Raw genomic sequence first — 24,764 nt, forward strand, 5'->3', positions numbered from 1 at the left:
ATATATATATATATATATATATATATATATGTTAGGTTGTTTATTTGAGATCTTTCTTCATTTCTTAATGTGGACATTTGTTATTATGAACTTCCCTCTTAGAACTGCTTTTGCTGTATCCCATAAGTTTTGGTATGTTTTATTTCCATTTTCATTTGTCTCCAGGTATTTTTTTGATGGAAAAAAAGTACGTTTATATTGATAAGAGGTAAAATTCACAATGAGTAAATTAGAGGTACAAACTTTTATGTGAAGAACAATATAGCATCAAAGTATTTTAAAGAACAACTTTTTGTTTTGTTTTGTTTTGTTTTAGTTTCAGAGGGTAGAGTTTAGTGATTCAACAGTTGCATATAAGCCTCAAAATATTTTGGGGGGTTTTTTAATTTCTCTTTTGATTTCTTCTTTGACCCATTGGTTGTTTAGTGATGTTTTTTAATCTTCATATATTTGTGAATTTTCCAGTTTTTTTTTTCTTATAATTTCAGTTTCATACTGTTGTGGTCAGAAAAGATACTTGATATGATTTCAGTCCTTTTAAATTTATTAAGACTTGTTTTGTGGACTAACATAGGATCTATTCTGAGGAATCTTATATGCATGCTTGAGAATAATGTGTAATCTGTTGCTTTTGGTTAGAATGTATACAGTCTGTTAAGTCCATCTGTTCTAATGTTTTGTTTAAGGACTATGTTTCCTTAATGATTTTCTGTCTGTATGATCTATCTATTGATGAAAGTTGGGTATTAAAGTCCCCTATTTTTGTATTGCTGTTTATTTCTCCCTTTAGATCTGTTAATATTTGCTTTATATATGTAGATGTTCCTATATTGGTGCATAGATATTTACAAATGCTATACCCTCCTGTTCAATTGACCCCTTTATCATTATATAATGACCTTTGTCTCTTATTAAGATCTTTGTCTTAACATCTATTTTGTCTGATAGAAGTGTAGCTACCCCACCTTCATTTTGGTTAACAATCGCAGGGAATATCTTGTTACACTTTGAGTCTGTTTGTGTCTTTAGGTCTGAAGTGAGTCTCTTGTAGGCAGCAGGTAGATGAGTCTTGTTTTTTTAATCCATTCAGCCACTTTGTCTTTTGATTAGAGAAAATTTAGTCCACTTATATTTAAAGTAATTATTGATAGGGATGTACATAATTGCCAGTTAGTTTCCTGGCTATTTTGTAATTCCTGTGTTCCTTTCTTCTGCTTTTGTGATTTGATGATTTTCTGTGATATGGTCAGATTCCTCTCTTTATCTTGTGTATCTATTATAAGTTTTTGTATCTACTGTATCTACTGTAGGTTTTTGCTTTGTGGTTACCATGAGGCTTACATAAAACAACCTGTATTTATAATAGTTTATTTTAAGCTTCAGTTGGGATGCATTCTAAAGTTCTATATTTTTACTCTCCTCCCTGCCCATGTTTTATGTTTTTGATGTCACCATTTACATATTTTTATCTTGTGTATTCATTAACAGATTTTGGAAGTTAGTTATTTTTACTACTTTTGTCTTTTAACCTTCATACTAGATATATAAGTGATTTACCTACCACCATAACAGCATATTATCCTGAATTTTATATATTTATCTTTGCCAATGAGATTTATATATTCATTTTCCTGTTACTTCTTAGAGCCCTTTCATGTCAGCTTATTGAGGTCCCTCTAACATTTCTTGTAAGGCCAGTCTAATGATATTGAATGCCTTTAGGTTTTGCTTGTCTGGAAAACTGTTTATCTCTCTTTCAGTTCTGAAGGACAACTTTGCCAGGTAGAGTATTCTTGTTTGGTAGTTTTTTTTCTTTCAGCTCCTTGAATATATTATACCATTTCCTACTGGCCTGGAAAGGTTTTGCTGAAAAATCTGCTTACAGTCTTATGGGGTTGTTTTTCTCTTGACAAGTTGTTTTTCTCTTGCTGCTTTTAAGATTCTTTCCCTGTCTTTGACAATTTAATATTGTGTGTGTTGGTGTGGGCCTCTTTGAGTTCATTTTATTTGGAAGTCTCTGAACTTCCTGGATCTGGATGTCTGTTTCTTTCCCCAGGTTAGGGAAGTTTACAGCCATTATTTTTTTTTTTCAAGAACTTTCTGCCCCTTTCTCTCTCTATTCTCCTTCTGCGACCCTTATGTGCAAATGTTAGTTTGCTTGATGTTCTCCTATAAGTCTATTAAGCTATCTTCACTCTTTATCATTCTTTATCTTTTTGTTGTTCTGATGAGAGGAATTCCATTGCCCTTGTCTTCAAGTTCACTGATCCTTTCTTCTGCTTCACCTAGTCTGCTGTTGAATCCCCATATTGTACTTTTCAGTCCACTTATTGTAGTCTTCATCACTGTGATTCTGTTTGGTACTTTCTTAAATTTTCTGTCTCTTTGTTGAAATTTTCATTTTGTTCATGCATTGTTCTCCTGAGCTTGGTGAGCTTCTTCAGGACCATTATTTTGAACTCTTTATCAGGTAAACCACTTACCTCTTTTTCTGGGATTTTATTTTGCTTTTTGTTTGGAGCACATTCCTCTGTTCCTTCATTTTCTTTTCCTTCTGTACTGATTTCTATGCATTACATAAAACAGATACCTCTTCCAGTCTTGATCGAGTGGCCACATGTAGGAGATGATCTTTATTGTTCAACACTTCTCTAGCTCTTGGTTGTTTCTAAAATCTTTGTGATTGTTCAAGCAGTCTTCTTTGTTCTTAGTGGCTCTCAATAGTTGAGGATGTCCTAGCCTATTAGTGTCCCAAAGAGGAAGATCTCAGTACCCAGATGCAGGCTGACTGGAAGCTGGATCCTTAGGTAGGAGCTTTTAAAATATGCAAATATACCTCTTCTAGGGGAAGACTGGGAGATAGACATTTCTGTCTGTTTTTGTGCTGAGCCGAACAGTTTCTTTGTTTGCTACCATCCCATTGATTCTGTGAACACAAGCCCTGCTGGCCACCAGAGCCAGGCTATCAAGGCATGTGTCTTCTGCACAGAGCTACAAAATCCAGGGCACCAGGTCTGTGCACAAGCTCCTTTCTTGGCAGCATCAGCAAGCTAGGGTGGGACAGATGGAGAGCATAAAGCTGTCCCCTACCAAGTTCCCAGTCTCTGGGGGAGATTGCACTCAGTCCCTTGATGTATGTTAAATTAGAAGTCAACTCCTCAGTCACAGCTACTAGATAAATGAATTGGTCTCTTTTACAGAATGATGGCATTTCGGTATGCTGCTACTATACTGTGCCATGGCAGGGGAAGGGGCAGGTGGTTAAGCAGTTTTTGTTTGTTGCAGTCTTATGGGACCCATGAGCATAAGTCCCATTGGCCACCAGAGCCATGCCTTCATGGGGTATTCCCTGGGCAGCAGCCACAAAACTAGGGTGCCAAATATGCACAAGCTCCTTTCTGAGAGATATCCGAAACCTGGTGTGAGGCAGAGGGCAAGTGTGAATATGCCTACTTGCCTCTCCAGACTCTGGAGAGTATCACAGTCAGCCTGTTGATGTGTTTTAAATTAGAAGCTTGCCCCTAGCCTGCAGCTACTAGGATAAGCAAAGAGACATCTTTCATGAAAAGAGTGGGTGTTTCTATCTGTTGCCTCTGTGCTGTGTGTGTGTGTGTGGGGGGGAGATATTGACTGAATTTACAGAGGTGGAAATAAGCAGGAAAGCTGTGAGGTAATAGGAGATGAGCCTACTTGGAGTGGAGGAGGTTTGTGGAAGGCAGTGGAAGTAGGTGGAAAGACCATGAATGTCACCAAAGGTGTTGACATTTGATGAAATAGGTAAGATGAAAACAGGAAAATAATTTGAGCAGCAGGGGTAGGTCTTGATTAAATCAGTATCTCAACCATCAACCATTTGAAATGTTCTTCTTTTGGGAAGTTCAACAGCTCCAAAATGGAGATACTCTAGTTGAAAGGTCATAGGAAAGTGGAGGACGTGCAGTCTTCCTGCCTGCCTCTCCCCTCCTGTTTCCTCAGAATACTCAAGGCTCTATAGAGCACAGTTGAGGAACTCTATTTTAGTAGATTTCCTTTCTCTAGCCCACGCCTGATTGCAATGGAAGCAATGAGAATGTACACACCAATATCCCCACAGCTCATAAAATTTTCCTATCTCTGCTGATGCCCACACCAGAATTCCAGAAAACTTACCTTTTCTATAGTTTCATTATCCAAAGCCAAAGTCAATTAGAAATTTCAAGGGAAGAGTTGGTTTGATTAGTGAAAGGAGAGGTTTCTAGTTTTGCACATGCAGCTTTTGTAACAATGGTACTTCATTCCTCCTGAGAAACCACAGGCAGATGTAGCTTGGTTAGGATGGGAGGGCTGCTGACCAAATTGAAACTAGTGGCTTTAACTTCTATTTCAGCAAAAGGCTAATGGAGTTCTGTGATGGATCAGGAGAAAAGACTGTCAGTGTTCAGAGTTGTGTTAATTTCTCAAAACTAGGGATCAGTAAAGTTAGACCCATTTTTCAAATCACAATTCAAATATGTTGTTTAATAAAGTTTCCTAACTCTTACTTGCTCATGAGGTGACTCCCAATGCAGACTGCTGGATCATTCAAATCACCTTCATATACATACCTAAGCATTTCAGGCAGAGGAAGACAAGAAAAATCTGAGTAGGATGCAGACTCTGATGGATAAACTTCAGCTACAAGTACAAAGTTACAAGCAGCAAATGGAGGCAGCCGTAAGTACCTGGGGCTATTGCCGTCTCATGGATTTCCCAGCCATTGTTTTTGATTAATGGAGATAGGTAAGCACTTTGTCTAGAGAGGACCAGCTCAGCTTAAAATCTGTTCATTCTCTAGTTTTTCTCAAACTAGAATTATCACAATGTTCAAAAAATTGTTACTTTTCCTTCCAGGGAGCCAGAGCTCTTGCTCAACCTTGTTTTATACTCAAACATGTAAATTGTAAGAAATGAGTCCAGTAAGAACATGGTGTTGCATAGGGATGGTGAATTTTTGGCCAGGTAAGCACTCTGGGGCCTTCCTCACCCCAAAACCTTTGGTGAGCATAATGTGGCTCACAGTCCTTTTTCCTGATGAGCCTGGACATAACTGTGGCCCAAACTACCATCATTTGAAATGTACTTGCCAACCCTGGGTTAATATCCATAGCTACATAGAATGTAATTCATAAGTGCCATATACATTGGTTTATACCTAATATCTCCTATATTTCAATGATTTGGGCTAAAACACTGCTAGGACTAAAAATTACCTGTTGACTTGTATAATTTTTAAAGATAAACCCCCTCTACTCAAAGGTAAACTAGGATGTTTAACTGATTATGAAACAATTGTGGTTTTTCTTACATGTAACATGCCTGTGAAAGCCATACCAGCTCCAATTAGTGGAACGTGCTGAGCAGGTTCTAAATTTCCAGAGAACAATGGTTACAAAAATGGATCTCATGCCTATTAGAAAGTCTGAATTCTTATATATTATACCAAAATATATTCCATTCAATACTCAGAAGTTTAGATTCCTTTCACACATTTTTCAACTTTTTCATGTCAAAGCAGAAAAAAATGACTAAGCAGGCACAGGGATATTTTGTCATTTTTTTTTAAATTTTTATAGGAAGTACAAGCCAATCAATATCTTTCCAAGTATAAGCAGCAGCAACATGAGTTGAATGAAGCTAAGGAAAGGGCAGAGATAGCAGAATCTCAAGTCAATAAACTCAGGATCAAAGCAAAAGAGTGTAGAAAAAAGGTGTGTCAGATATTCAACTCTGTTGTAATTCTTAAAGTGTGTATGTTTAGAGCTCATGTCGTTACAGAGACCAGTAGAACAAGATATTATTTTTCAAAAGACTTTGAAGAGAAAAAACAAAAAGTAGGTTCTGCTAAGCTCTTCCCATATTTACTAAATTTTCTTTGGCCAGGTAATATACAGTGTTAAGCATTTAAGTGGAATGTACGTTGTATTTATACTTCTCAAATGCTTAATTCCAGGTGAACTTGCCGGCTCCGAGTTCCAGGTCCTAGATTCATTTGTATAGAACAGTCAGGAGTCCAGAAAGCAAAGATGATTTTAAAAGCACAGATGGATCTGCTTGAAACTGAGTTAAGTCTTTCTATGTAGATAAGTACCTGACTTTATACTGGATCAGTATGGAGACCTGGGTGGTGAGGTTTAAAGTTGAGACAGTGGAGAATAAATGTACTTGTCTTCTCTAGCTTTCTGCTTTATCCCTCATTCTGTCCTAAAACAAGGGGAAAGGGTTATTTCCCCCTATCTGTGGTTTTCAACACTACTATTCAGATCCCAGGGTAGGGGCTGCCACCCTAACTTTTCTAGCAAAATGGCAGCATGACCAAGACCAGCGAACTGTAGGCTTGTCAGGGTCAATGTCTGTTCAGGCTGCTATAACAGAATGCCAGAGACTGGGTGGCTTATAAATAACAAACATTACTCACAGTTCTGGAGGGCGGACAGTCCAGGATCATGGTGCTGGCAGATTCAGTGTCTGGTGAGAGTCACTTCCTCATAGACGGCCCTTTTCTCTGTCCTTACGTAGTAAAAGGGGTGGGGAGACGGAAGAAGCTCTCTGGGGATTTTTTTTTTTTAATATTTTATTTATTTATTTGACAGAGAGAGACACAGTGACAGAGGGAACACAAGCAGGGGGAGTGGGAGAGGGAGAAGCAGGCTTCCCGCGGAGCAGGGAGCCCAATGCGGGGCTCGATCCCAGGACCCTGAGATCATGACCTGAGCCGAAGGCAGACGCTTAATGACTGAGCCACCCAGGCGCCCCTCTCTGGGGATTTTTATAGAAGGCACTAATCCTATGCACAAGAGCTCCATCCTCATGACTTAAAGGCCCCACCTCCTTACGCCATCACTGTGGAGATTGAGATTTCAACATATGAACTTGGGGGTTATACAAAATAGGAAGCCCCAGCTTTCTTACTGAGATTTCCCACAAACACAGGGTTTTTTAATGAGGTCTGGCTTTAGGAGAAATGAATTAAAGGGCATTGGATAATGCGCCATTCGCTGCCCTTTATGGAATGCCTATAAAGCACGGTGTCTAGCACAGATAGGTACCATTTCATTTTTAAAAACTTGGTACATACCTGGTCTTCTTATCATAAATGAGCTACTAATAACTCTGCAAGATAAGCAGATAGGGTTGTCCATAGTACATACTACCTGGAAGGAGGTCAAAATAATCTCTTTTGAAGGAGAATCTAAAAGTTGGTTATATCAAATATATTTAGATCTAAATATGAGAAGCATGAGTCATTGGCACACTCCAGAGATTTCTTGTTGCTGCCTGAAGATTGTCTCAGGGATAAGGCCTATGAGCAGAGGTCCAGTTAAGTGGTTTGAACTCTGCCCTCAATTTGAGAAGGGTCATGGCATTGGATTTGGGGTCTTAGAGGCAGGGCCTGCCCATCAACTCCATATAATGGTTTTGTTTAGGGAAATGCCTCCCATGTATTACGCTTGCACTCAGCTGGAGGAGGTCGAAAGGGCTGCAAAACATATGTAATGTATTCGACTTTGTCACAGTTATTTCCAACAAAGAATAAAATGAGTGAAGCAGAAATTGCTTCTGAGAGGCCTGAGATGACTAGGAAAACCATCCTTGGCAGTGCAATGACTAATTGTTTCCCATTCTCAGAAGGAAAGCCTGAAAAATCTCTCAACTGTCATAAACCAAGAGAAAAGGTTTTCTGAAAGAATTGGGTGTCTGTCTGGACTGTGGAACCAGTTGGTGATGTGGCCACAGTCTTTCCCTTGTGGGGTCTTTTGTAGAGGGCGCTGCCTTCCCCGACAAGCCTAGGCGGGCAGAAAATTGAGAGTGCCCAAGCATGTCCTTCAGATGAATTACCTGTATCTGCTTTCTGTAATGTACATAATTGCCTCAATTCCCTGCATCCCTTCAAAGCTAATGAGGAGTTGGCTAAGGCCTGCTTACTCTGGAAAGGACTGGGCTTCGTTCTGGGTGTGTGTGCCGCTGATGAAAGTCACAGGAATCTCACCGAGCACACTCATACTCTGTTTTTCAGGCTCAGGAAGAATAAGAAGTTCTTTGCTTATGAAGGATAGGGGCTGGACAAGTACAAGGATGGTGCCATTTAATGGCTGAAAACTTAAGGTGCATTAGAAACAAGCATTAAAAAAGCCATGTTGCATTTAAAAACATGTTGCTTTTGAAACAAGCATTTAAAAAATGTTTATGTGGTATGGAAAGCAGTTTAAACAAGGTGATTAGAAAATGTAATAGAGTCTCTGCTTCCAAGGTTAGTGGGGATTTTTCAGATCCTCAAATACAAGTAAACATCTTACATAAAAGATTAAATAAGAATCGTTTTAATTCTGAAGTTAAAAAAATGAATACCTGTTCTTTTGTCCATATTGCCTCTTAATAAGTAATATTTATGGAAGACATAGGCCATGAAGCCTGGGGTATGTTGGTAAACTGTTATAAGTAAAGTTAATGAAGTTTACTTATAACATAGTAACATAATTCATGACTCTATGTTTTTAGCCACTAATGGTAGGGGTTGATAAACTTTCCTCTTAGCACTGTGATGTACATACAGTCAAAGGCACTTAGATTTTGTAGATTAGGGGCACCTGGGTGGCTCAGTCATTAAGTGACTGCCTTCTGCTCAGGTCATGATCCCAGGGTCCTGGGATTGAGCCCCGCATCGCATCGGGCTCCCTGCTCGGCGGGAAGCCTGCTTCTCCCTCTCCCGCTCCCCCTGCTTGTGTTCCCTCTCTGTCTCTCTCTCTGTGTCAAATAAATAAAATCTTTAAAAAAATAATTTGTAGATTAAATCCTCCCAATCTATACCTAGGTAGGCTACATGTTGGTGTAGTTTCTCACACAAGAGAGCTGAGTGATAGGTGGGATGCTGGCTTTATATTGTGCTAAGCAGAAGGAACATTTCCTGGATTTCCTTTCTCTGTGTGGTTCTGGATTAGAGTTGGTCACAAGAGAAATTTTCACCAGGTTTGAGAGGGAGAAGTGAAGGAGCAACTGTTCATTTTTCATCCTCACTCCATATCCAGCTCTCCTTCCTGACCACTGGCACAGCTGACTTCCGGCTACTTCAGGCCCAGCCCCAGATGCAGAGGGGACAGCCTGACACAGACTTCTTCATGAGTGCCCAGAATTATATAATGTTGATTCCATATAATAAGTCCCTATTCTCTGTCATTCCCAGCACTCTGCCTCTCTGACCCCAACCTTGACTCATACAGGTGGCTCTATGATTAATTCAGAGGCTCAATAGCATTGAAGGACCCAGGTTCATTCTTGTCTACCATCCTCAATTTGTTGACTTTGGTCTTTCCGTTTTGTAAGAAGAGTATAGCAGTTCTGAGCATTTTCTCCTCACAATTAAAGTTTTTCTTTATAATGATGTCAATACTTTACAGTTTATGATGAATGCCCGTCACAACATTATAGCAAATACTTAGAGAAAATCAGACCAGGTAGCATGAATACACAATTCAGGGTTGGTTTTCTCCTATAAACTATAGGGTCAAAACTTAAGTCACTAAAATCCTGGTTAGACTTTCTTATAAATTGATTAAAATAAAGGGAAGAGATCATCAAGTCAGCTGGGCTATCCATTCTCTGTGTAAAAATTTATGTGGAAATCTAAATTCATTATTAGGCTGATTAACAATATGACAACCGAGTCAGAAGAGTGAATCAAATTATCTTCATAGCTAATGTCACTCAGCTATGCAAACCTGGTGTTGGAAGGTATAACCCAACCCCCAGAGATGTCAGTTCGTGAGTTGATAGGGCCCTTTGCTCTAGGCAATCTTGGAGATACTGACATTTTTACACTTTGGAGTCCCTAAGACTCACCATATTAAATCTAGTTAATTATTAACTATTCATATAAAGCTGGAGTACGATACCTTAGTATATCAATTGCCCTGGTTTTTCACCTTTTCACTAAGGTGATTTCTGCTTCTAGGTGCTCTCTCACTCATCATTAGTTGATCAGATTTTGAATCAGCACTTAGTGACACATTTCTTCCAAGATCTTGGTGGGAATCTCAGTGTGGCCTCCTGGACTGCAGCAGGAATGTCACTGAATGAGACAGTTCTTTTCTAAGCTTGAATTGGCATCCAGGCATTCATAATCTTGATGCAGGTAGGGAGTCAGAGAGTGATGGTTAGGACTTGAAGAATAAATGTGATAGTGGGAAAGATAATGGTTTCAAGTCTTTCCAATGGTAGAATTATTAGGCCATGACAAGCCACCTCTGGACTTGCAGTGAAGAAAGGGGAAGTGAAGTCACTGGATATTAAGGATGCTCTTCATGTGTTGACACAGTCCTGTCTTAATTTCCTGTACTAGCTGGGTGTTCTGAAAGAGCCTAGAACCAAGAAAAATGGACTTAAAATGGCTGTGGTTCATGTCAGAATAACCATTTTTATCTTAAGCATTTAATGATGATAGTATTTTGTTTTGGGTTTTGGGAGTGAGGAGCTTTAGAGCTATTGTTTGCATCTGTAATCAGAAATCCATGAGACAGTTATAAGTAGTTATGATTTTAATCTCCCATTTAGATTAGTTCCTGAGTTTTTAACCAGTAGAAAAAACATGTTTACCCCATTCTTTGCTTTTATATTCTGATTAATGGAACTCATAATAAAAGGCGTGTAGCAAAAAAGTTGAACTCCATTTTAAACAACTGAATTTGCAATCAAACTATAATTTGTAAGTGAATTATCAGTCCCCAAGGAGCCTAGAAGTGGTTGGAAAAGTATGGAAGGCCAGCCATCTGAATCTGGGCAGAAACTGTAATCTGCTTTTCTCACTTTGTATTTCTTTCTACTTCTATACAGTCCCATGCTTCCATTGGAAGAACAAGTACATTGGTGCACCATCATATGCATAGGGCCTCTGGAGATCTTCTTCATAAGTAACAATAGGAAATGAGAAGAGCAGCCACTTATTTAAGTAGAGCCTATTTAATTATAGACATTGGAAAAAGCCCTAAGTGTATTTTTTTTCCTGTTCTGTTACCCTGTGATCTCTCTCACCCTTTCTTTCCCTATGTCAAAGTCTTGCATGATGATATGTGAATTGATTACTTTTTCATAGTAGCATTCTTATGCTATAGATGGTTTGATAAAGGAGAAGCTTTACCTTGCTCTCTTCTGTATTAGCCATGTTGGCCCTCTCAGTATAGACAGGAGAACTTTCTATAGGGAAAAAAAAGAGAAACTTAGAAAAAAGTCTTTTTGCAAACACTCAAAATCTTTTATTCGTACCTCAGTACAATTATGTTATTAGACTCACCTCAGTTACTCCCTATTTCATATCTTTCTTCCAACAAACAGCCTTAAAAATGCAGTCAGTGTAGAAATACCTCATCAGCTACAAATAACAATAAATTCTTACGGCTGATTCAGGTGTACCAAAGAAGGGATAAAAGCTGTCCAACCAGGCCAGGAATTCCTGGCTCTTTAGGGTTGTTGGCCTGAGTCATACTGTTAACAATGGAAGATAACAGCCAAGGAGGTGGTGATTAAGCCCATCAATGGCAAATGAAAAAGGGGTACGATGCTGTTTTCCAAGGAAGGCCTTCCTTTTGTGCCTTGCTAAAATCTAGGATAATTTATACTTATCCTAGACTAAGGGCATTTTAAAACAGTTCTAGAAAAGTGAATTAAAGAGGGCACGTATTGAATGGAGCACTGGGTGTTACATGCAAGCAATGAATCATGGAACACTACATCAAAAACTAATGATGTAATGTATGGTGACTAACATAGCATAATAAAATAAAATTTAAAAAAAAGGAAATTAAAAAAGAAAACACATACCATGGTCATATGGAACTACAACCAAGGACCTGGAGGTAGGCAATGGTTGGGGGCCTTTAGTGTAACAGCTTGAAATATATTTTCAGCCTATCTAACTACAGAGCTATAGAACATTGGTTGTTTAAGTAGCCAATACTCTGACATTGTTTTTGCTGATAGCTCCTGACTGACCCTCCAGAATCAGAACCCAGCCTGCTGTCTGCCCTGGGAAGGTGACCTGGACGGATTCCTTCTACATGCTGTTGTCTTCCCCCTGACTTCCAGTTGGAGTGGAGAGCAGGGAGAGGGAGGGGCAAAATCACATATTTATTCTTCCAGCTCCTTCTTTGTAAGGTCGCTGTGGTCTGTCTGTGTCCTTCAAGTAAAAGTCACTCTCCCTACAAGGCATTTGATTTTACATGACTCTCTCCTCTTGGGTTTTGAGAACTGCACCCTCTCCTTGTCCCTTCCAGTTTAGATTTGCTAGCAAATCAGCTGCTCCCAGCTCTGGGGAAATGAACTATTTTCTGTGCTCCCCCTTGTACAGTTGTGAGTGTGCCAGGTGTTTTCTGTTGGGACTTAACTTTTGCACACTTCTAATACAGAAATTAAACTGTCATTCTGGAGCAGTATGTAGGGCCCCTCTGTCCTATAATTTTTGAACCCGAATCTAGTCACAAGCATCATTATATGAGGTCAGAGGTTGCTTTTAGGGGACAAACTAGACTTGCCTGTGATTTCCCATATTTTTCTACTTCTGGCCAGCTAAGGGACAGGAGCAACCAGTAATAAGCAAGACTAGCCTGCCTATTAGTATAAACAATCACAGGGTAAAACTGGTGAAACTCTTGCTCATTGTCACGCTTAATATCTTACTTTCAATAAAGTTGTCTGCTATGACCAAATCCCCTAACTTCGTCAGGGGCAAAAGGTGATTATCAGTCAGAGGAAGGGACATAGGATCTATCTCAAGCTCCCAGGACTCTTAGGTTTCTCAGATTATGGAATAAGAAAGAGCAGCTGGGTCACCTTAAGTAGTATACGTAAGTCTGTTTCATGCACCTAACTTCTTGGATTCCAGTTTCCTGGTCTATAAAATGTGGAAATAAGTACATCTAAGTTTTTCCTAGATTTAATTCTGTCAGTACAAGTCAAGTCTTCTAAGAAGTCCTGTGACCATAGCAGCTTAATGTATCATTTTAAATTACCTGTAAGTAACCCAAGTTTGTTGCAGAAAATCTAGAAAAAGTGTTTTAAAAATGCGACAAGGGTTAAAATAAATTGGCCCATAAAAGACAAAGCAGTAGCAGCATAGACAAAGCTCAAAGAAAGAGAAAAGAGAGTGCAGGGACTAAAGCAAGTCTAGACATACGGACAAAGTCTTTCCAAAGGCACCCATTTTTAAAGTTTGGGCTTATTTCTTTTGAGCTATTTTTCAGTGCGAGATAATTTTGGTAATTCTGTGTATTATTTTAGTGCTAAATTTAAATTTTTTCAGTGTGCTGCAATGTATGTGCTTGTATATGGCTTGTTACATCTTTGAACATTTAATTCAGGATACATTTGTTAGAAGTATAGTTAGCTGGCAATGTGGGAGCATTTTAAAGGATTTCTGATAAATTTTACAACTGACTGTCCAGAAAATTCAGACCTGTTTACATGCCGAACAGTTGTGTAGGGTTAGCTGCAGGTCATCCTTGATACACCTCTACCTGAACACCCAGACACAGAGCTCATATTCTCCATGAGATACCTACCTCTCCTGGAACACTTGTATCTTTTTAATATACAGAATATGCAAATTGCCAGGAAACCCAAAATCACCAAAGATGGAATAATTATCCACGTGGTTCTGCTTTGACTCTGTTCTAAATAAAATAAAAAGTCTATAAGCTGGAAGAAAAATTACCAAAGAACACATTTATGATTTTAAAACTAGTTATTTCTGCATTTATGAGCATAAATACCTCCCAGTCTCAATGTCTCTACTGTGGAAAACCTACATAAGCTGGAATATTAACCAATTTGGGGCTTGGTAGGGGGTGGGTATTGGGGGAAATAAAAGGTTGCAAACTTGAGAAGCAATGAGTCTATTATGCATTGTGAGTTTCTCTTGTTTTATATTGTAAAGAGTTAACACACAGTTACAAAGGAATAATTATGACTACAGAATAACCTCAGCCCAGCATTCTCCTTGGGGGATGAAGAGAGAGCGGAGTGTACCCCTAGTTTGGAGAAGACAGGGGCAAAGAGGAACAGGGTAAGTGCAGAGGCGATCAGTGGAGTAGAGAAGTCAGCGCCTTGAGTGAGAGGTGACAGGCAAACACCAGGATAATAGAGTGCTTTTGATGTTCCTCAGAATCACTGGAGGAACCGGGGTTTTTCCAGCATCTTTGTTGGAACTATAATTGTTGTAATTAGGATTAAAGGAAGTAGGACCCCAGAAGGCAGAAACTTGGAGACTTTGAATTACTCAAGTCAGAATCTGCTGATCTTGTGATCTACATTCTGCCACAGAGTAGGGGCAAGCATTAGAGCACACAGGCCAATTCAAGGTGAAAAAGTGTTTATAGCTATTTTTTTTAATATAACAGATGTCCATTTTTATGAACATACTCTTTATTAATAAAATAATGTTCTGCAACCACTAAAACATTAATCTCTACACATATCTGTGTCATTCTGAAATTGTATACCCATATAAAGAGTGAGCAATTAAGTAGAAATGTTGACTTTCGAAAGTGTTTTCATACACATAGTTTTCCGGGACCCCTGGGTGGCTCAGTTGGTTAAGCCTCTGCCTTTGGCTTAGGTCATGATCCCAGGGTCCTGGGATCAACTCCCAGCATCAGGCTCCTTGTTCAGCAGGGAGTCTATTTCTCCCTCTTCCTCCTCTACCTGCCGTTCCCCCTGCTTGTGCTCGTTCTCTGACAAATAAATAAAATCTTAAAAAGAAAAAAAAAAAACATGCATACTTTTCCTCCTGAAGAAAGTCCTGCAAGGTATAGCATTTTCTTACTTTGTCACCCTCACTTCCTCCACTGTAAAGAGATTGGCTCAACATCACATAGTGATTCAGCAGCAAAATTTAGCAAGAATTATTCAATTCCATTCAATTCCATGCAACCTTTATTAAGTAGATCTAGACTCTAGGAATCATAACTCCCTTTACCCCCCAATCTGGGCTTCCTTTTCAAATGCTGTAGTATCTCCTGGGTAAGATAACAAGTAGAATATTGTGATTCAGAAGAGAAAACCAAATTTCTTTGAAAGAGTGATTATCGAAGGGGGAGACAAACCATGAGAGATTATGGACTCTGAGAAACAAACTGAGGTTTCTAGAGGGGAGGAGGGAGGGGGGGTTTAGCCTGGTGATGGGTATTAAAGAGGGCACGTACTGCATGGAGCACTGGGTGTTATATGCAAACAATGAATCATGGAACACTACAACAAAACTAATGATATAATGTATGGTGATTAACATAACATTAAATAAATAAATAAATAAATAAATAAATAAAGAGAGTGATTATCTAGGATACTAGCAGTGCTTACCCTCTTTGCTGCCCTGCCCTCTTTCTGCTGCTCCTGCTACACACCTCTTTCTGGGGGGAGAGTATGGGCAGACCCTCCTCCAGTCGCAACAGTCTAGGGTTTACTTGGGAATGGGAGGTTGTGAAAAGCTTCTTTTGTTAGAGATAGAATAGTCCTGATGCTTTGCTTTGTGTAAACTAAAAATTAAATCTCTGGTTAGAAAGATGGGTCATACGTGATCTTCAGAACCATATCTTCCTGTCTTTTTTTTTTCTACATTCCAAAATGAATCCAACATGAGGCAAAATTTGAAAAATAGAATGTAAGCTTATCTATATTTTACATGAAACTAACATTCTTATTTGGGAGAAAAGTAGGAGCTTCAATTGCGCCCGTTTTCAGCACTCTCAAAATGACAGCTGTGCACAAAGGGAGTATCATCCCTCAGTGTCTAGAAGCTTCTATTCAAAGACCACTTGACCTAAGGGCAACTCTGTGTTCTTATCTCTAAATCTCACTACATAAAATCACTGAACCTCCAGATCGGTTATTCCTAATTTTCACAACTAAAATAATAGAAATGTTTTTAAAATATATGTTTTACTGACTCAAATATCTTTAATAGAGAGCTGCCACTATGTCCCATGATATCCAATTGATAGCTTAAGGGTAAGGGGATCAACCAGCCCACCTAGAAAATCAGCTTCATGGGTACATGTGCCATGACTCCATAGAGAGTGAACTAGAAATATTTTAGAGTTTTGGCCATTAGCTATCACTAGAGGTAAAAAAGGAGCTGAATCAGTGTACACGTAGTGCTTCCAATGTCCGTTGGTGACTGTTTCCACCAAGTTCACAGACCATGCTTCCCTAGCATCTACCAGAGTCCCAATTCTAACTTCTTACTGTGCCTGAAGCCTCAATTCCCCAGACCCTAAAGCATGTGTTAGGCATAGCAGTAAACAGGAATTGAGGATAATTAGGCTATAGAGTCACCAAATCATGTAGGTTCCTCCTTCATTTCTGAAACCTTGAAACTATGAAAAGGAAATCTTATGGAAATAATTTTTTCAATGCAGGACTCTTATGTGTTTGAAAGAAGGAGGTTGACTACATTTTGACCAAAAATATCCCTGTAGATAACGTTTTCAGAAATACTAATCAGAATTATTCTTTAAATGCCAACCTAATTTCCCTGTTTGATATTCATAATCTCTACTGCTATAGCCAAAACCAATTATCCAACCCCACTTGTAACTCACCTACTACATGCAGTGCTTGGATGGTGAGGAAAGTATATTTGCTTGAAGAAATATTGCATAAGTATTCCCCACTGTCTGAAAGAATAAGATCCTTCAAAGTCAAGGAAAAGTCAGTCTGGTTTATTCGTTCTTTGTTCCAGGATACTCGGGGTCCATAGATAGTTGTATTTCGTGAGGAGCTCAGAAAGTAAGCCAGGATGGAGGAGGTCTCTTTTTCTACTTTGGACCAAGTGACTTTGAAGCCTTGATCCAGTAAAAAAATACTGTTATTAAGTTCACATGAGAGTGAAAAATTTTCACTTTGCATTTTATGAAGGTCATCTAAAAACAGGATAGAAAAGGAAACAATGAAAATACAATTTCAAATGAATTTTCCAAGTTACACTTAGCAATGCTTCGAGAAATACCTTTGGAAATGCGTTTCTTCCAACCTCTGACATAGCACCACCATTTTAACACTTCCCATGATTAGGTTTAGACCTTCAAGGAGGTCTACGCCTGGACTAGCTAGTGAGGTGACATTACTGGTTTCTAACTCCTACACCTGAGAGTGAGTACTCAAGAATGCTGCTACCAGTTACCAGGCTTTCAAACTCAATGTTCTTCTTCTGTTGACCCCTCAAATGCTGGTATTCCCCAGGACCCTCCGCTTGCCACTCTGTCTACTCTCTAGTAGTCTCTATTGTCTCAACTGCTTCTTAATCACTTTCTGCACAAAGTCTCTTTTCCTGCACATTACAAGTATATTTCCAAGTGTGTACAGGTAAGCCTCCACGGGACTGAGCTCTATGAGAGTAGGGACTCTGCTGGATATTCTTGGATATTCTATACCCAACCACAGTGAACAGAATTAATTGCTCCCTTTATATGCTATTCTCCTAGTTTAATTTTTACATGTTTGTACTAGATGCTGTGGATCCAGAAATGAATAAGCATCCACATTCATTTTTTTTTAAGATTTTTATTTGAGAGAGTGAGAGCAAGAGGGAGAGAGTGAGAGAATGAGAGAACGAGAGAGAGAGAGCTCACAAGAAAGGGGAGGGGCAGAGGGAGAGGGAGAAGCAGACTTCCCATTGAGCAGGGAGCCTGATGAGGGACTCAGTCCCACAACCCTGGGATCATGACCTGAGCCAAAAGCAGACGCTTAAATGACTGAGCCACTCAGGCACCTCAAGTGTACACATTCTTAAGTTCACAGACTGAGAGCAACAAACTTGGCGTATAATAAATCCTCAACAAGACAACATAGCACTGAGCCTAAGGAACCGTGGATGCTTCTGGATACTCAATTCTGAATAAACATGAGAAAATATGATTTTCCAAAGAAAATATCTACAATTTAATATGAATATTTTCAATACTTTCTCATGTTTCCATTGCCACCTGGAAAACTGAACATTGGCAACCATGCCTTTGACACCGAGATTATGTAAAGGTGGAGAATCACTCATAATTTAGGGTCTTCTTGGCAAGCACTTTGAGAATATGAAACTCAGGAAAAGAAGGCCAAAAAGGATAGCTGACCTCCACTTTCTCCATATAATGGGGATTTACTAAAACATTTTTCTTTGCTTCTAAAATATAAAACATTTTTCCGTGAAGTTTGGATAAGATGTCAAACTAATTTTTTCCTCTTAATCTTAAATAGTAGGTGATGTAGAGATTGATCAAAATTTCAGTTTGTTCAAATAAATGAGTATTAAAAACTGCTCTTGCTATGATAGAATTGTTGATAAAGTTTAATGGGCTAATACTATGCAAAGAGAATAAACAGAAGCAATAATACTAATGAATTTTTGTTTAGTTGAAAGACTGGCAAGCATCACAGATTGTGGATCTAATAGGCAAGCTTTCTTCTCACATCTTTTAAAGTACAATTCAGGTAGAAAATTCTATTTAGAAGATGAATCAGAGAAATATGATAATATTCATGAATAGATTTGCTACTTTCCATTCCACATGTTTTCCTTCAACTCAAACACCTAGCAGGTAGGAATTACTTCCATTTTGCCAGTGAGGAGCTAGTGCTCAGAGTCAGTAAATATTAGACTTGGGACTATAGTCTTGGTCTTCTCACCGGTGAGGATGCATTTTCTTTCTTTTGTGTTCCATTCTTTCCCTATAAATCCATCCTCATTTCCTTCTAACCTCTGACATAGCACGTGCACACAGAAAGCCCAATGGAACCTACCTTTCATTGCCCATCCCCCTGTCCATGTTTGTTTCAGTAATGAGTTTTCAATAGCACATTCATAAGATAAATTTGATCCTGTAATATTTATTATACTGTCAACATAAAAAGGACCCGAAGATTCAATTTTTTCCATATTGCTTTCAGAGATGGATGTATTGTCAGTTTTCCATGTGATAAGTGGATGAGGATAACTTAACACACTACATATTAAGAAGCTGTCTGTGTTTCTCTTTTCATACTTCATCACAGGTGTGACGAAAGCTAGGGGTGAGAAAGAAGGACAATGAGGGACTGTCATTAGCTTCTTTTTAAGCCATCTGTGCACAACACTTATTATTTTAATACCTATGAAATGAAAAGCTAAGCTTTATGAGCAAAAATTGGCAGTTACTAAAGGAAAAACAAAAACTATAGAAACTTAGGATACATACTGTGGTTATCACAAGTGAAAAAAAAAAGCATGCATGAATTCTTAGCAATTAGCAATCTTAATTCTCTAGTAAGAGTTCTAAAAAGAAATCTAATGACCTCGCTGAGCAACCAATATAAACTAGAGCTCATGAAACACTCTGTACTCTCCAGGTAATAACTCAGAACCTTTTTGATTCTTTGTTTACACATGATCTTTAGATTTCTGAGTTAAAGTCTGAAGCAGCTAAGTGAGACAGAAAAAGAAGAAACAAGTGCTGTATAAAATAACCCACTAGAAAATGCCCCTCCCCCATAAATAAATAAGTTATAAAGTTAATACAGACAGAAAGCATATATTAAAATTAAACAAATTAAGCCAATAATTCAACAATTTTAAAGAATATCATATGGGCAGAAATTAAGATTGATAACATTAGGTGCTGCTAAGACTAAGGGGAAAATGGATACTATTTTGCTGCTGGTCAAAGTAATGTATTAAAATTTTCTGATACTTTTCTTTCTGATCATTTCCCACGATTAAATACAAGAATGCTCAGCACAACATTTGTTGTATAAATCATTGGAAATACCTGAATATCTACCAGTGGAAGAATGGGTATATCAATTATAACATGTCTATACTATGAGATACCATGCATTTAAAAAATGAGGTAGATTTGTATGTATTGACTTGGAAGGAAGCCCATAGCATATTCAATTAAGAAAAAGGTATTTCAGAAAAACACGGAATGATATCATTGCTATGTTTTATAAAACCTTACATGCTTGCTTACCTCCCACCTTTAGTACCACTTTATTTATGATTTTTCTAGATGTTGTTCCCACATAGCATACATAAATTCCTTCATCCAGAAGGCTTAATCTTCTTAAAGATAAAGAGGCATTCCCATTGTGAATTTCACTGTGGAAGAGGGATGTCCTGTTTGTGTATCTGCAATCTTGATTTTCCAAATAGTCACTGTCTTTGTAGTATGAGTAAACATAGTTATCTTGATTCTTCCAGTGAATTACAACTTCAGGCTCACTTTCAAATGAGCAAGGGAGAATTATGTCTTCTCCAAGTCTTCCAATGACTATTTGCTCTTCCTCAGTAGTAACAAGATTGGGGGAAGCTAAAAAGAATGTATCTAAAAATCAAGAGCAGGTATGAAGAGAATTAATGATGGGTTATTTATTTAGGGCTCTATCAGCACCATCTAGCAGAACTATCCTGGGTCAGCAGCCTGATCACTAACAGACCACAGCATCAAGAACCCTGGCTAATCTGATTACTAGAAAAAAAGCCACAAAGCTTGTGGTAGAGTTTCTGAAATTGTATATTATGCATACAAAAGACTCCTGTTGATTTTTATTCCTGAACACATTCACTTTTAACATCTACTACAACAATAACAAATTAGTTTATCCAGTTAACTAGACTCAGCAGGCTCTAAAAGATTAGAACAAATTTAACTTGGTTTCATTAGGAAATATTTGGAGTATGTAGAAGACAATGCTTGATTCAGGAATCTGTTAGAAATATGCAGACATTAGCTGCAAGCAAGGGAACACCTGAGCAGGAGGAATCCAAAAGGGGAAGTGAAGTGACTCATTTATTTTGGCTTGAGGACACCTCTCAGGATATCCTACGAGTCAACTGAAATATAGTAAAGGAATATTATTGTGGATATAAATGTGGAAGTATCAATCATCCTGAGATATATACACACATATATACACATACATATATATTTATAATTTATACATATACTTTACTATTAACTTCAGAAATTAATTTTGAAAAGCAGATGGATTCATCACAATCAAGATTTTTTTTAAATTTTATTTTATTATGTTATGTTAGTCACCATACATCATTAGTTTTTGATGTAGCACAATCAAGATTTTTGCAAAGAAAATATATTTAGCCATTTCATAATCCTTGAAGGCAACATCCAGCTTCTTTGACCAATTCCCAAAACATTTTAAGTAGATTATGTACCCTATCTATGGATTTTAGAATATTAGAACTGGAAAGGGTCTTATCTTACAGATGATGGAGTAAACTCCTTTGGACCTTGGCCAAGACCACCCAAGATGGGAGAATTGAGTGCTTATGTGGCCTTATCACAGTCTTTTCCCTCTGCATCCTCTTCTGGGGCTCTTTCCACTCTGCTATGTCCCACTTCTCTCCCTCAGAGAGATTTAGTTTATTTCTGTACAAAGAACTATAGGGATGCAGTATTATGCTGAGAGAAAGACACAGAAAGGTGGGGGGGGGGGAGGAGTGGTTTTTGTCAATCTCCCTAATTGCTCTACTAAACACCTCTAATATTCCCTTAGATAATTAAAAATGCTCATCACAGGACCAAGCAAAGTGGATAATGCTTTCTGTTAAGTGTTAAGTACCAAGCTTACACTTGAAAAAAAAAAAATCAATCACCAATCAATCAAACTTGTCTTTCTAGTGATTTTATATCTGGTAGCAGATGACAGATTAGAAAAAGCCTTAGAGTAGACAGGAGAAAATGTCATTTTTAATCTTCATGCAGGACCTCCAGTCTGTTTTCCTGTTTCTCATTAAGTGATCTTTTAGAAAAGTTCACAACGCTATGGTTACAGAGGACATCGCCACCTTGCATTGTGTGCTCATGTTCCTAGCTCCTGATACAAACAACTAACACCTGGGTGTATTATAAAGGAACTCACCATGAAATCCACTTAGAGATGGTACAAGAATGAGGATGATGGACAGCACCGCCTGTGCCTTCATGTCTTGTGGAGGTCATACTAGCTATACTATCAAAGACAAGCAAAATATGCATATTATGTATGGATTTCAAATGCAAACAGGAATTGGAAAAGAGTGTCTGACTATAGGAGATCAGTTAAATAAACTACAGTACATCCACACAAATCATTCTTCTGCAGCCACTAAAGATGATACTGTAATAGATGGTTCAATGGCATGGAAAGAAGTTCTTAATGTTATAGAAGAAAAACCAGAATACAATGTAACTTGTAAGTAGCATAGTCTCCTTTTAAAAGCACACACATTTCTGCACATCAGAGAAAGACATGACATATGACTAAATATACACTAGGATGTTAACTCTGTGGAGCAGAGTTCACATCTAAAGCAGTGTCTACTATATAGTAGGTATTGAAAAATGGCTGTTGAATGAATAAAGATTTGGTATATGTTCAACAGTGGTTCTCTGGATAACAGTTTGTCTTTATTTTTAAAGCTTTCCACAATGGACATGTATTGCTTTTATAGTAAATATACTAAAAACAAATTCAGTTAAATATTAACACCAATTATGTTAACTATGGTGTTATTTATAATCACACACAAAAACAAAACAAAATCTGGAAATATATTCTCATATATTATAATAATAGTACAAATCATAAATCAGTCATTAAAATGATTCACAATGAGTGTTTCAAAAACTAAAACACAGAAGAAAATATAGATGGCAAACTGTATACATACAATATAATTCCAAGTAAGTAAAATATAACTGCTTTTCTCTGGTGATGGGATTATAGATAATTTTTACTCTTTTTAAGGGATAGCATATAATTAGTTTTAAATACCTCTAAAAGAAAATTTTAAAGAAATAATTTGGGATCCTCACTATTAAAAAGTTGTGTCATAAATTTATTGTAGGATATGATATTTAAGAATAATTAAGACTATTCTAAAAAGTACATCTGTGTCCTTCATCACAGCAAAATTAAACGTGATAGAATAATTTATAGTTTCATCTTTATCTTTTAAATACTAGAAGAAAATAATTGTATGTATGGCCTTAGAAGAGGGCCTTTTTTAACAGGACTATACATTTTTTATAATAGATATGTCTACATAAAAATTGGAAAAGCAATAAGAACATATTAAAATACAAATAATCAGGGAATACATTTGCAGTATGACAAAGTTATCACTCCAGTAGCTCAGAGCAATAGATAAAATGGCAAAGCAAAAACTTGTAAAATAGTATTAGTTATGAAAATAAGACCTTTATATTTTTTCTTATTGATGTATTTGCATGTATAATGTATGAAAAGATGTATCACAATGATTATTTCTGAATAGTAAGATTACAAGTAATCATTAAACCCATTTTCTGCTATGAACATATGTAAATATTTAACAACACTTTTACCTTTGTAGGCTACTTAAAAAAACAAACAAACAAGCAAAAAAAGCATTTTCTTTCCAAGCAATAATTAATTCAGATCCACCTTGCTTAATGTAACTTTGGGGCATTCCATATCCACGGTCTTACTATATAGGTTCACTTTCTCATTATTCATAATGATTCCAATATTTGCTACCTTTCCTTGAAAATTCCAATGTTTCTTTTCCCCCACGTCTCTTTCAGCTGATGCTTTGCCTTCATTAATGACAATTATGGATACTTCCTCACCCCCACCACCAATTCAACCAACCCATTAACAGCTGTGTCTACTCTTTCTGTCTCCCCTTCTCCTCTTACAGAAAGCCAACCCTTTCACTTTTGCCCTGCTTCCCATATTTTTTACATTCAAGAAATTTATCCCTGCAAATATATCCCTTCCTCTAACGTATCATCAGTTTCTCTCTCTCCACTAGATCAAGCCCCTGAGTATATATGCCCCAATAAGTCCTATCTTAAGAACATGGAAAAAGCCCCACCATATTCTCCTCTGGCTCTTGATTAGCTGTCTACCTATGTCTTAGCTCTATTAACTTCTTGAAATAATTGTCCAAAGAGCCACCCCCATTTTCCTTTTACTAATTCCCCTCAATCCACTCTGGCCTCTATCTGTGTGACAGGTCATAAACTGCCCTTGTCAATGTTTCCAAGAACTTCCACATTGCCAAAACAATAGATATGATTTGTCCTCATCCTATCCAATCTCACAGCAGAATTCAACATAATTGGTCCTTACCTCTCTGATGGAAGATTCTTCTCTTGTTTCCAGCCCAACTTGTTCTCCTGGTTTTTTCTTCCTCACTGCTGTTCCCCCTCTGCTTGCCCTATTTATGTGGAAATAAGGGAAGTTCTCAAGTCTTATACTTTCTCTGGACTCTCTCCCTAGGGGAGTTCTTCTATTCCATGGCTCTGAATGTCATTCTGTACGTGAAGGATTCTGAAACTTATCTATTGAGTCCAGGTCATATATTCAATTGTCCATCTGATTGGTTCACTTAGATGCCTTATAGGCATCAGAGAATCAACATGAACCCTTGGTTTTTACCTCATTCCCTTTACCATTTCTCCCTGCCTTACCCCAAACAAGACAACAAAATTACCCAGAATTACTCCCAGTCATTTTTGTTAATGGCTTAGATAAAGCTCCATTATTTGTGCATTCACCAACTCTACCATTACTGTCTCTTCCAAAGCCACTATCATCTCTTACCTGAAATATCTAAAATAGATATCTGACTGGTTACTGCTTATAGTCCACTATCAATGCAGCAGCCAAGAGTCATATTTTTAAATGTAAATCATTCTATGACATCCTCCTACTGAAATCCTTCCAGGGGCTTCCCACCATAT

The 24,764-nt window shown here is 37.8% G+C and overlaps 2 protein-coding genes across 2 annotated transcripts in view; one reads left to right on the plus strand and one right to left on the minus strand.

The window, feature by feature from the left end:
• The window catches only part of MYH15 (myosin heavy chain 15), a 150,550-nt gene extending 142,478 nt beyond the window's left edge, over positions 1–8,072 (plus strand). The window contains 3 exon segments of the mRNA XM_034990947.1: positions 4,589–4,692; positions 5,592–5,726; positions 7,779–8,072. Coding sequence (XP_034846838.1) covers positions 4,589–4,692; positions 5,592–5,726; positions 7,779–8,072 — 533 coding nt within the window.
• A 6,901-nt stretch (positions 8,073–14,973) lies between these two features.
• On the minus strand, positions 14,974–21,979 carry HHLA2 (HERV-H LTR-associating 2). Its single transcript, XM_034990956.1, has 6 exons — positions 21,912–21,979; positions 20,488–20,518; positions 20,001–20,313; positions 18,793–19,056; positions 16,602–16,922; positions 14,974–15,017 (listed from the first exon to the last, which is right to left on the minus strand). Exons 1-6 carry the CDS (start codon positions 21,977–21,979, stop codon positions 14,974–14,976), a joined length of 1,041 nt encoding a protein of 346 aa, XP_034846847.1.
• Positions 21,980–24,764: the final 2,785 nt, after the last annotated feature.

Source organism: Mirounga leonina, unplaced genomic scaffold, assembly GCF_011800145.1.
Source record: "Mirounga leonina isolate KUSES-001 unplaced genomic scaffold, KU_Mleo_1.0 Mir_115, whole genome shotgun sequence".
In the NCBI taxonomy this organism is placed as follows: Eukaryota; Metazoa; Chordata; class Mammalia; order Carnivora; family Phocidae; genus Mirounga; species Mirounga leonina.